Source organism: Salarias fasciatus, chromosome 12 (genome assembly GCF_902148845.1).
Source record: "Salarias fasciatus chromosome 12, fSalaFa1.1, whole genome shotgun sequence".
In the NCBI taxonomy this organism is placed as follows: Eukaryota; Metazoa; Chordata; class Actinopteri; order Blenniiformes; family Blenniidae; genus Salarias; species Salarias fasciatus.
The window spans coordinates 23,926,389-23,937,622 of NC_043756.1; the positions used below are offsets into that span (position 1 = coordinate 23,926,389).

Sequence of the window (11,234 nt, forward strand, 5' to 3'; positions counted from 1 at the left end):
TGCGGGCTTTTCCCCTCCAGCCGCACGCTTGTCTTTGACAGTCCTGCTAACCTCCTCCAGCCGGACACGTTAAGCTCCTCTCGCCTCTGATCTCATTTATTACCCCGGAGCCCGAGCCTCCAGGAGCGGACAGACCTCCGGCGGCGTTTCACTCCTTCTGTTCGCGGCTGACAAGACGCCAAGATGTCCAAAGACACGGAAGGAAAGAGTGAGAAGATCATGGACATGGAGAGCAAGGTGCTGTGGTACCCGGACTCCAAGAAGAACACCCAGATGGACAAGTTCAGGATGCAGGTCAACAAGGACTGCGGGCTTAATCTGGGTGAGTATGGAGGAGGGACAGACTGGAGGCGCACGAGAGCCTGACACTCCCCCCAAGAACCATTTATCCTCTTTAAATGAGCAGGATCGCACACACCAATAAGAATATGATGATGATGGCCTCCTCTACACTCCCATCTCAGACATGACACACACTCCTTGTCTTCGAGTTACTGCTATCAGCTTTACTGGAAAACCTGGTCACACTGGTAATGAATGAATAGTTACATAATCAGGGTCAGAAGGGAGCTGCACAGATATCAGTGCAGAAATGATGCAGACACCTGGAATTATAGACTGTTGTCTTTATACGATTAAAAAAAAGTCAGTTTGCATCATGTCACAAAGCATACATGCACTTCAGTTACATACAGTTGCATAAAAATATAAGTAAACGTTCAAATTATTTACTAAAGCAAGATTGTATTTCTTTGGGCATGCACTTAAGAACAGGTAAACATAACTTTTATTGACACATAAGGGATTTTAAAGGTTTTATTACTATATTTTTGCTGTTTTGGCATTGGTCTGTGTGTGCATGCATGCATATGAGCACACACACGTTGTTTTGTGCAGTAATGTGTTTATCAGTGCATATTACTCATGAAATTACATAAGAAATGAAAGTTGCTTTGGATAATTTTTGAGAGAAAACAGAAAAAGGGAAAACCAACTCACATAGATGACTATTTATTATGCACCTCTAATGCAATCAGAAGCAGCAAAAAATGCTTTACAGTTTCTCTTCCCCTCACAGACCTACCATGCATCCTTAATTAATAAAAACTATGACAAAACTTATTGACTTGTTATAACTGTCATTATTCACTCAGTATCTGATAAAGAACAATAATGAATTACAAAGCTTCTATAATTCCACTGCTTCTGTTTTAAAGGGATGTCACTGATAGTAAATGACCTTCTGTCATATAGAAACTAAAGCCTTTTTTAAGAGTAAAACTTGGCTGAACTTCAGATAAAAGACTGATAAATCAATTATTACTGATGTAGCTTTTTAACTCAAACAGGTGCTTTGAAGAAATTAGATAAATTCCAGATATAGAGGCCAAAATGTTGGAATCCATTTTTGTTTGTATAAAAAGGGTACAAACGCTTTATTTTCCTTCACTTCAGGAAAACAAATGTCTTGACCATATTTTCAAGTGTCCAAGTCACACTTTTTTACTTGGTTGTATAATCATGTTTCGTCCTCTTTGTGAACTAATTTTCTTTTCATAAAGAAATATCTGGAGTTTCTTTTTCTACCTTTTTTCTACCTCATATCCTCAGTTCAAAGCACAACACGGCAACCCCAAGGCCCCCCTTGAGGCTCCGCCCCCAATTCTATCCCATTTAACAGTAGAAATTCCAGGAATCCTCATCTCCCATGATCATGACTGAGTAGTTTTAGTTTTTGTAACTCTCCCTGGTGTAAAGTCTTCTCTACTGATTCAGGTGTGGCTGCTAATGCTTTAACTCTCTTTTATAATCCACCTCTTCATTGCAACATCTGGAAGGGATTTAAAGAAAGGTGTTGTCTGGATAACAATCAGACCAAGTGAGCATATTGAGATCCCAATTTCAAACCAAGTTCAAGACGAAAGAAAGCTTGAAGTTAAAAAAGGACATGTGTGATCTAACAGTGGATATCAGAACTACCGTGTTCTCTGAAACAGAAGTCACATCGGTCAAAAGAACATCATGAAATCAGAAAGAACATATTATAATGTTCCAAAATAACTGATCTATTGCTAATCCTGATCCAGCGGTGAAATAGTTCCTCTGTTGTGTTTTCAGCCCACCATTAGCCTCAAAAGTGTTACTGTAGCATCATTCTGTCGTCATACAGTGACATCTAGTGGTCCCAGGTGGTATGAACCATTGACTGTATATTAAATATGGGCTCAGCTCTCCTGATGTCAGACATTGGTTTCTTTTCTCAGAAACTGAAGCCAGGTTGGAGGCAGCCATCTTGGGCTGATATAACATGACGCATGAGATGCATGTTCAGTTGAATGACCAGACAAACAACTGAAAAAGAAAAAGAAAATACGGTGCTTCGCTTTTGAACGCTGCTGGTGGGAACAGCAGACACACATGGAAGAAAAAAAAGCAAGCCTGTTATTTTGAAGTAAAAATCCCAAAGCAAGTAGACAAGAACATCGTCCTGCATCACAGATCACATCATCACATGCTTCACTTTGATCGCTGTCCCTTTCTGTCTGCAGTAAACTACAGTGACCTGTACCAGTGGTCGGTGGACCGTTACCCAGAGTTCTGGGCTCAGGTGTGGCGCTTCTGTGGAGTAGTGAGCTCTAAACCTTACGAGGAGGTGAGTCTCACCTGATGACGTCCTCAGTTCTCTGGTGTTTGGTGATGAAACGGTCCTCCCCGTCCTGCTCGTGGCATGTCTCAGGAAGCTAGTGATTGATTATCATCAATTTTAGCATATGGTTAAACTATCAATGATGAATCAAGGTGAAAGAGTCTATGTCCTCGTAATTATCCAGTCATTTAATTATAGAAAAAAATGGAATAGTAATGGCATTTCCAGACAAGTGTTCCTACTAAAGCCAGTAGGTGCCAGTGTTGTAATGTCCTCTGGTATTTCTTCCACAGAAGAAGTCAGAAACAAAAACTTGACTTGTATGTGAAACAACTTCTAGTTATTGACCATATAAATACGATACATCTGCTGACTATTCTTCAAGCAAACTGAAGCCCTGTTTACAACGTTGCATTTTCATTTCAGAAAAGTTTCCTGTTTATATGGCTGTGTTTTTAAAATACTATTATTCAAATATTCTGTGGACAACGATGCCGTCGGCATGCCAGGCAGTGAGTTGTGTTCTTTATCTCTGTAATTAAACCACAAAGGGGAGGAGAGAGCAATCTGCTTTAAACATTAACACTGGAGAGTTCTCAGAAGAAGAAGGTTTTATTGCTATTCCGGGTGACTTTCAGCTATAAAACTACCAAATCCCAGGAGAATATGTCCCGGGAGACACGACACTCTGGAGGCCGCCATATGTGTCGTTCTCCATGTACTCACACATGTGCAGAAGAACCATTAACACTCTCCGTGACGTGACTGTGCAGCGGCAAGGTTTCAGAAAAGTAGTGTTTTCAGGGCCTGAATCTGTTGGATGAAGGCCAGACTGACAGCTGTGGCTCCTTTAGACTCTTTAAATGAATCGAGAAGAGTTGGAAATGACTCCGAGACTATCTTGTAGGAAGAAAAACGTACAAGTCTTTTTTGATCAGGATCAAAGTCGAAATGAAACGAAATTGTAAAAAGGCCTTCCTGAATCCCACAGACTGTTCTGTTCACTGAGAGGGAGACAGACTTTAGCTCCAGGACAGGACCACTCCAGGGGTTTTCTCTCCACGTGTTACACTGTCGATCAACTCTCCTTTAACACGGTTACTTCCGTCTTGTTTTAACTGTTTTACTGTTTGATCAGAATTCCTGCTGAGAGGCGACTGTAAGACAGAAAAACAGGAGGACTGGCTCGGCGATAACGGCGGCCTATAAAGCTGATGTGTGTGTGTTTTGTGGGTGTGCTCCAGGTGGTGGATGCATCCAAACGGATATCCGACGCTCCCGAATGGTTCAGAGGCGCTCGGCTGAACTACGCCGAGAACCTGCTCAAGCATGCGGACCAGGACAAAGTGGCTCTCTATGCTGCCAGTAAGTACTGAGCGCCGCTCGGCCAGTCCGGCCAGCAGAGCAGAGGGCGCAGCTCCGCTCTGTCTTCGTGCAGCAGACTCGGTGTGTGTCATGTCGTGATGAGATCAGCCGCCCCTCCCCACCTCCCGGGGACGGATGGCGTCTTGTGTGTGTTGGCCGGCGGACCCTCCAGCGTGCGGCGGGCCTCCTCCCAGGAGCCGAAATGCAATTATGGAAAGAAGCCATCGCTCACCGTGCTGCGGAGCCGCACTGAACGTCAGGAAGCTATTACTTAGAGAGATAGGACTCTTTCTGTCTGGCTCTGCTCTCACGCGTCATCTCTCTCTATTTATGTCCCTCTGTTTCTTCTTTCTCTTCGTCAGAGCACCAACCTGGACATTTTCTACACAGTTCACAGAAATCCAGCTGAATGTGTGTGATTTCAACCTGTTGCTTCAGACACAACCTTTAGGAATGTGTGCTTTGGTTAATGTGTCTGGGCATTCGGAGCGTGAGCAGAATTGAATGTGTTGTCATAGAAACACGATGCTTCTCCCCTAGTGTTATTTTTAACATGTGGAATGTTCAATAGAAATTTCTGAGTGATATTTGGAAAATTACTAAGTAGACTTAACTAAAGGAAAAAATACTAATGAATGAAGAGTGTTCAAAATTCTGTGTGAAGTTGAAAAGAATTCAATGCTGACTCAAATCACAATGAAGAATCTGACCTGGGTTTGTTTTTTGCCTCTCAGGGGAATCAAAAGGCGAAATAGTCAAGGTGACGTTCGGCGAACTGCGGCGAGATGTGGCGCTGTTCGCTGCCGCCATGAGGAAGATGGGCATCCAGACTGGAGACAGGGTGGTTGGTAAGTCGAACCCTAAGCCTGTTTGTGCTCGTTCCCGATGCGGTTGGACTCGTTTTTCCACGTGCGCTCTCGTGGCGTGCTCCCTGTTGGAGGGGGGTTGGTCGTCACGGCACAAGGCGTTTACAGAGCTGCACACTCACTCTTTTCTTATGGTAACAGTTGCAAAAATATGGAGATTTGAAGTACAAACATTGTGAAATTTGAACTGGATTATTTCTGCTTGTATTTGCAGCTGTTGGCTTTTATTTCCAAACATCCGTTCAGATACGTTATGTTTCTTTGAATCATCGTCCAGAAACATGCTGCAGAAACCAATGAAGTCCTGTGAATTCATTGGGTCCATTGAAATAATTTCCTCACTTTTAACTTTCAGCAGCTCTTCAGTTAGAATGATTCTCTGCTGAAGTGGAACAATTTTCTTTCTGAGACCAACAGTTTGATTTGTGCTCTGACATCGACAACAAACACTGGACGATCTCTTCATGTTCTGAAGTTGACATAATAATCAAAACAATGAAAGAACTGAGAATATAACCACACGTTTGTTCAGTTATCTATCAGTTATTCATTGAATAGTTGAGTATCTTTATGTTGTAAAAAAGGTTAGTTTATCAGAGTCCTGAACAAAACCATTTGTTTAACAGGCGTATGGAAGAACACATGATGATATTTAGAGGTTTCTTGATTCAGCTGTACACAGAAAGCACAACCTCCAAGGAAAAATCTAAATCTTTGGCAGTTTTTCTGTTTTGTTTGTGGAAGTCATTTTAACTGATGTACATTTATACTTTTAGAAGGTAGAGTCAAGTTTTCCCTGGAATGAAACGATCAGCCACTTTCAGACAGTAGAGGATACGGTGTACTTCTCTTTATTTGAACAGGTTTAGCTGTCACTTTCACTACTGCTTGTCGGTTCTGTTTCACAATAGCAACTGAGGCCCCATTTACACGACAATTTCTCAAATGAAAAAATGCATTGTTTCTGTGGAAAACGTAATGTCTGTGTGTGTTTGGACTGACGAAGGCCTCAAAATAGCTTTTGAAATACAGGCAGTCTCTGAGAGGGAGGGGAAAAAAAACTAAACTTGAGCTTAAGTTTTGTGAAATTGGTGCCTGTGTTGGTCAGCTGGCCAGAAGCGACTTTCGATATTAACAATTCAACAAAATTCCTGGTGTAAGTCAAGAGGAAGAACGCTGCTAATTACAGAATCTCAAAACTCGAATGTCTTCTTCACTTCGTCTAAACGAGTGTTTAAACAAACACGGTCCGAAAGATTGATCCCTCCAAGCTGTGATTTGTCATATTAGCTGCTTTTTGTTAGTTCCTGGTCGCAGTGTTTCTCAGGAGGTGTGTGTTTTCTCACACCATGGGCACAATGGAAGTGAAATCCATTACCTAAATGACCGGAGCTTTATGGGAATCTTGTTAGAAAACTGGGAAAGCTGAGGAGGGAGTAACTCCCATCATGCCTTTCTCCTCAGCCCTCAGCTTCTCTCCCAGGGAGCTCAAACCTCTGTGAGTGCGGTACACACACACACACACACACACACACACACACACACACACAGATGTCCTTGTCCGCAGGTTGGTCCAGAACGTCTCATTAGTGTCTGTGATCCGGGAGATATGTGAGCACTTAGCTAATGAAGTCGGCCATGCCTGTAACACACACACACACACACACACACACACACACACACACACACACACACACACACACACACTCTCTTCTATTCATCGATCCTTTTTACTGAGAATCTTCGGTCTTCAGTTGTCAGACTGTGATTATGATGGATTTCTCCACCGCCTGACGTCACTTTATGACCTGAAGCCATGACGTCCTCAGACCAGGAGGGACTTCCTGGTTAAAGCGCCAGGCGGTGACGTGTCTTAAGTTTAGTTTGTCTTTCAGCAGACGGCCTCCCGTTCCAGTCTACCTACTGGATGCCTACTGATGGCATTAAATTTTTATGATCTCAGATCAGATCCACCTTATCAACCTGCGGAGAGGAAGGAGCAGCTCCTGGATTCCATTAGTCATTTAGATTTATCTAATGGTTTAATACCTACCAGTAAGGAAATCTTCTCTATATCCAGACTACAGAGCTCCAAACAGACAGAGCAAGTATACTATAATAGAAAATAATCTATTGTTATTGAGTCTGAAAAAAATTAATTAAAACCAGCATACAGTATAAAGAAAGGAATGAGTGTGTGTACAAAGTGTTTGTGCAAATGTGTGTGTATTCTGTGTGAATATCACACAAAAGGTTATAAAACTGCAACAAGTGAGAAGATGGTGAATATCTCCCTCACATCCCTGCAGACTCAAACACTCATTAATAACTTTATTATATTGACTCTTTACCTGCCTGTCCACTTCTGCCCTCGAACAAAAAAACCCCCAAAACAACAACAGATTCACCAGGAAGTCAGCTTTGTTCCCTCTAAACGCAGTCTCTGCGTATCAGATGTATATCGATTGATATGCATGACAATGATCGACTGTGCATTCATTCTCAATTAAACGGGATGCAGAACTGCAAAGAACACTCTCCTGTGTGTGTGTGTGCGTGTGTGAGTGTGCGTGTCTGTGTATGTGTGTGTGTATGTGTGTTTTCATCTCTTTCCATCCAGAGTGATGACTCGCTGCACCCTCGGGCTCACTTTGTGATATTGATTGAGGAATAAATCAGTGCTATTCGGCGGTTATGATCTGAGCGCTGCTGGTTAAGAATGAAGGATTTGGTCGATGCTCGCTCCTTCCTTCCTCGTCTCTCTCCATCTGGATTCTTTTCCGTCATCATCAATCAATATATATCAAAAATTGCCCGAACCTCGAGGATGTGTATTTGAATGTACACTGTTCTGTTGATCTGCTGGAAAACTTTAAAGGTTGTCTCTAACCTTTAGTGTCTTCATATCTCCAGGTTACCTTCCCAACGGCGTCCATGCAGTGGAGGCCATGCTGGCAGCGGCGAGCATCGGCGCCATCTGGAGCTCCACGTCCGTCGACTTCGGAGTCAACGTGAGAACTTTTCTCTGTCTCCTCTCACGTACTTCACCCTCAGGCCACATGTTCCTGTTAACCGAGAGGCAGCTGAAGTGTGTTTTACTACATCTAATCAGTGTTTCAAACACTGCGTGGTCGTGCTGAGCTGCAGTCAGCTGTTTATCAGTCCAGACAAAGAAATAGCTTCATCCTACTGCATCTTCACCCAGAAAAGCCCTTTTGTCTTCTCCACCCTTCACTGAGTGACGTGCAGCTCCCTCCCCTGGAGAGTCAGAGGAACTGCAGCTGCTCTCAAGAATGACTTTCCTTCTGTTGTTTTAAATTGCAATTTTTTTGTTTCAGATGACCATGATTTCTCCGTTAGAACCACTCCTCTCAACTCCCCAGGAACTTTTTGTTTTATTAACTGGGATCTTTTGTGTTTTTCAGGGCGTCCTCGACAGGTTCTCCCAAATCCAGCCGAAGCTGATCTTCTCTGTAGCCGCTGTGGTTTATAACGGCAAGACACACGACCACATGGAGAAGCTGACCAGCGTGGTCAAAGGTCAGACACGTCTGCTTTTCATCTCTTTTTGAGATACTTCATTTGATCTAAAGTGAAGCTTGTTATCAGAACATTGTGTTTGAAACCTTCTGTCCTCTTTTTTTAAAGATCAAATCCAACACTGAGTGTATTTTTCTGCTAATTAATGCTTAAGATTAGAACATTATCGCAGTAAATAATTACTGCTTTAGGTCAGTGCGGTCACTTCTCTTTATGTTTATAATCTCTCATTTCACATGCTGGTTTGATTGTTTTTGATGTGCAAATGTTTTTTTTTTTCTGTTCCCAGTATGTTTCATGCTTTTTATGTTGATTAATGTTCCTTGAATTGCCCCTCTGGGACATTTAAATCAGTCTGGTTAATGTGTTTTCTGACTTGTTATGATTGCTGCTTACCGGTAAAGTAATCCCACGCTGTTCATGAAGAAATGAGGCGGGATGTTTTGTGTTATTAGGCTAAAAATAAAACTTAAAAATATGCTGTGACTTAATTAAAACAGCCCGAACTTTGTGAAGAACCTGAAAACATTGACTGTTCTGAGTGTGTGTGTGTGTGTTTGTCTGTGTATGTGTGGTTCCCGCAGGTCTGCCTGATCTGCAGAAGGTTGTTGTGATCCCCTACGCTCGCACCAGACAGGAAACCGACCTCTCCAAGATCCCCAACAGGTGTGTGTATGTCTTTAAACAGACAGAACGTGTCTTAAAAGTATGAGCGAGTCACACTAAGGCCCAGTTTACGCGATGTTGCAAAGGAATGCTCGCTAAAAATTGCATAAAGTTGGTGAAAACTGTCTTCAAAAGTCAAACAAGCAAAATTGTTTAAAAAACAAAACTAGTCAAAAAAAAAACATGCAAATACAGCTGCAACTGCTTAATTGAATAAACCCCCTTCAAGTCTTAAGGTGTGGTCATAAGACTTTCTGAGTACAACTGAGGACACAGTTTTTCTTTTCATAGTAAAACTACAATTAAACGTTATTTCTTATAAAGGTTCAACATTTTTTGTTGCTCAACATGAATTTCATTTGATGGAAAACATAAAAAATGGCTCATTTCGTCAGAAAGGTTGCAGAAATCTGCTCTAATATCTGCGCAACTTATAATCCAGGAAATAACAGTTTTTGAAGCACTTCAGATGTGATAGAAAAACAGAACCAGCCCCATAAATCAGAGGAAATCAAATCCAGAGAGAAGGAGCACGGTTTAAGTGCAGGATGTCCGTCCGTTTTAAAACCTCCTGCTGAAACACGCTGTGTTTGTTTCCCCCCGTCTGTGTCCCGCAGCATGTTCCTGGAGGATTTCTTGGCGTCGGGCCGCGGGGAGGCCGACCACTTCCCCCAGCTGGAGTTCGAGCAGCTTCCATTCAATCACCCTCTCTTCATCATGTACTCGTCTGGAACCACCGGCGCCCCCAAGTGCATGGTGCACTCGGCCGGGGTAAGACACACAGGGGATGAACCCTCAAATTCCTGCTCTGTGCACATCCAAACACAGTAAGCTAATGAGAACCTTTAGGAACTCAGGAGTCCTGCATGTGAGGCGTTCTGGCTGTGGAGCGAACCTCCGTGCAGAAACCAAGCGTGTAGAGTTTCTGTTCGAATCTCCACCAGCAGATGGCAGCAGAGCTCCACCTGCAGCTCCTCTAAAGGTTACCTGCTCCCAGGAGAGCCCCGCCAGTGACATTTTGCTGCTCCGCTCCACATCTGACGGAGCGGCAGGGCGGGGAGGACGAGTCATTTCAAAGCAGCGCCGCGCTTTGAACGCCGAATCTGTCACAGTTCAAAATAAATGCATGTTGTTGTTTTATTTTTTATTTTTTTCTCCCTCTTCTGACACCAAGTCTTTTCCTTTCTGGTTTTTATCTCACCTTGGTTTTACACTTGAAGCTCCCGCATTTCTGAATACGTCCTCAGCCTCTCATCCTCCTCTGTCATCGTCTCCGGCTCTCGCACCTCTCCTCTCCTCTCCTCTCCTCTCCTCTCCTCTCCCCGCTCCGTCGATAATTGGACAGTAATGCGTCCGCGAAAACATTTCGCCTGGTGGCGCCGCCAGTCCTCTCCGGCTCCGCCAATTAGCCCCGGCGCTGTCGTGGCTCTCAGCTTTGTTACGGCTCTGTTAACATGCTGTCAGTGGCAAGATGGCACGCACCGAAGGAAGGCGGCGGCGGCGGCAACGGGCCTGCCAGGGCTCTCTCTCACACACACACACACACACACACACACACACACACACACACACACACACACACACACACACACAAAAACAGGTACTCCACATGTCAGACACACTCGATCCATCTTACCCTCCACCAGCAGTAATAACCCACCCAGCTGTGATGTGCTGGAAACTGCAGGAGGAGTCGTCGACGCTGCATTCAGGGGTCACGGGAAATCTGAACTCGCTGTCGTCTCTTAACTGTATTGACACTGATGTTAAAGTCCAGGAGGTGCATCAAAGACATGCTCAGTTCCACAGACAGCCCAGTTTCATCTTGAGTACCAGAATAACCTTTGACCTCAAAAAAAGTGTTTCTTAGTTGTGGCGCAGAGCATAATCATGTTAAAATCTACAACAATTACTACTGAAAATGACTCCAGTCTCAACGTGAAACTGATCTCAATGAAGCCTGCTGCTGCAAAATACAGTGAAATGTCAAAAAAGCCTGTTGCATTATGGGTGTTTGGGACTGATTGCTTGTTGATTTAGCGGGCTGATTTTGGCCCACATGTTGGACACCCCTGGTTTCAACGTCCTGACTCAGGGAACAAGTGGTGCTGTAACTCTGCTTCTCCATCTTTCTTCAGGGAACTCTTATC

The 11,234-nt window shown here is 43.6% G+C and overlaps 1 protein-coding gene across 1 annotated transcript in view; it reads left to right on the forward strand.

The window, feature by feature from the left end:
• aacs (acetoacetyl-CoA synthetase) overlaps nt 1–11,234 on the forward strand; it is a 35,112-nt gene continuing 23,878 nt past the window's right edge. Inside the window, exons 1-9 of the mRNA XM_030105341.1 lie at nt 1–322; nt 2,550–2,653; nt 3,892–4,012; nt 4,747–4,860; nt 7,792–7,889; nt 8,304–8,418; nt 9,003–9,084; nt 9,702–9,855; nt 11,223–11,234. The exon at nt 11,223–11,234 is cut by the window's right edge and continues 69 nt beyond it. Of these exons, the coding sequence (XP_029961201.1) occupies nt 184–322; nt 2,550–2,653; nt 3,892–4,012; nt 4,747–4,860; nt 7,792–7,889; nt 8,304–8,418; nt 9,003–9,084; nt 9,702–9,855; nt 11,223–11,234 (939 nt within the window). The 5' untranslated portion in view covers nt 1–183. The remainder of the gene's footprint in view (nt 323–2,549; nt 2,654–3,891; nt 4,013–4,746; nt 4,861–7,791; nt 7,890–8,303; nt 8,419–9,002; nt 9,085–9,701; nt 9,856–11,222) is intronic.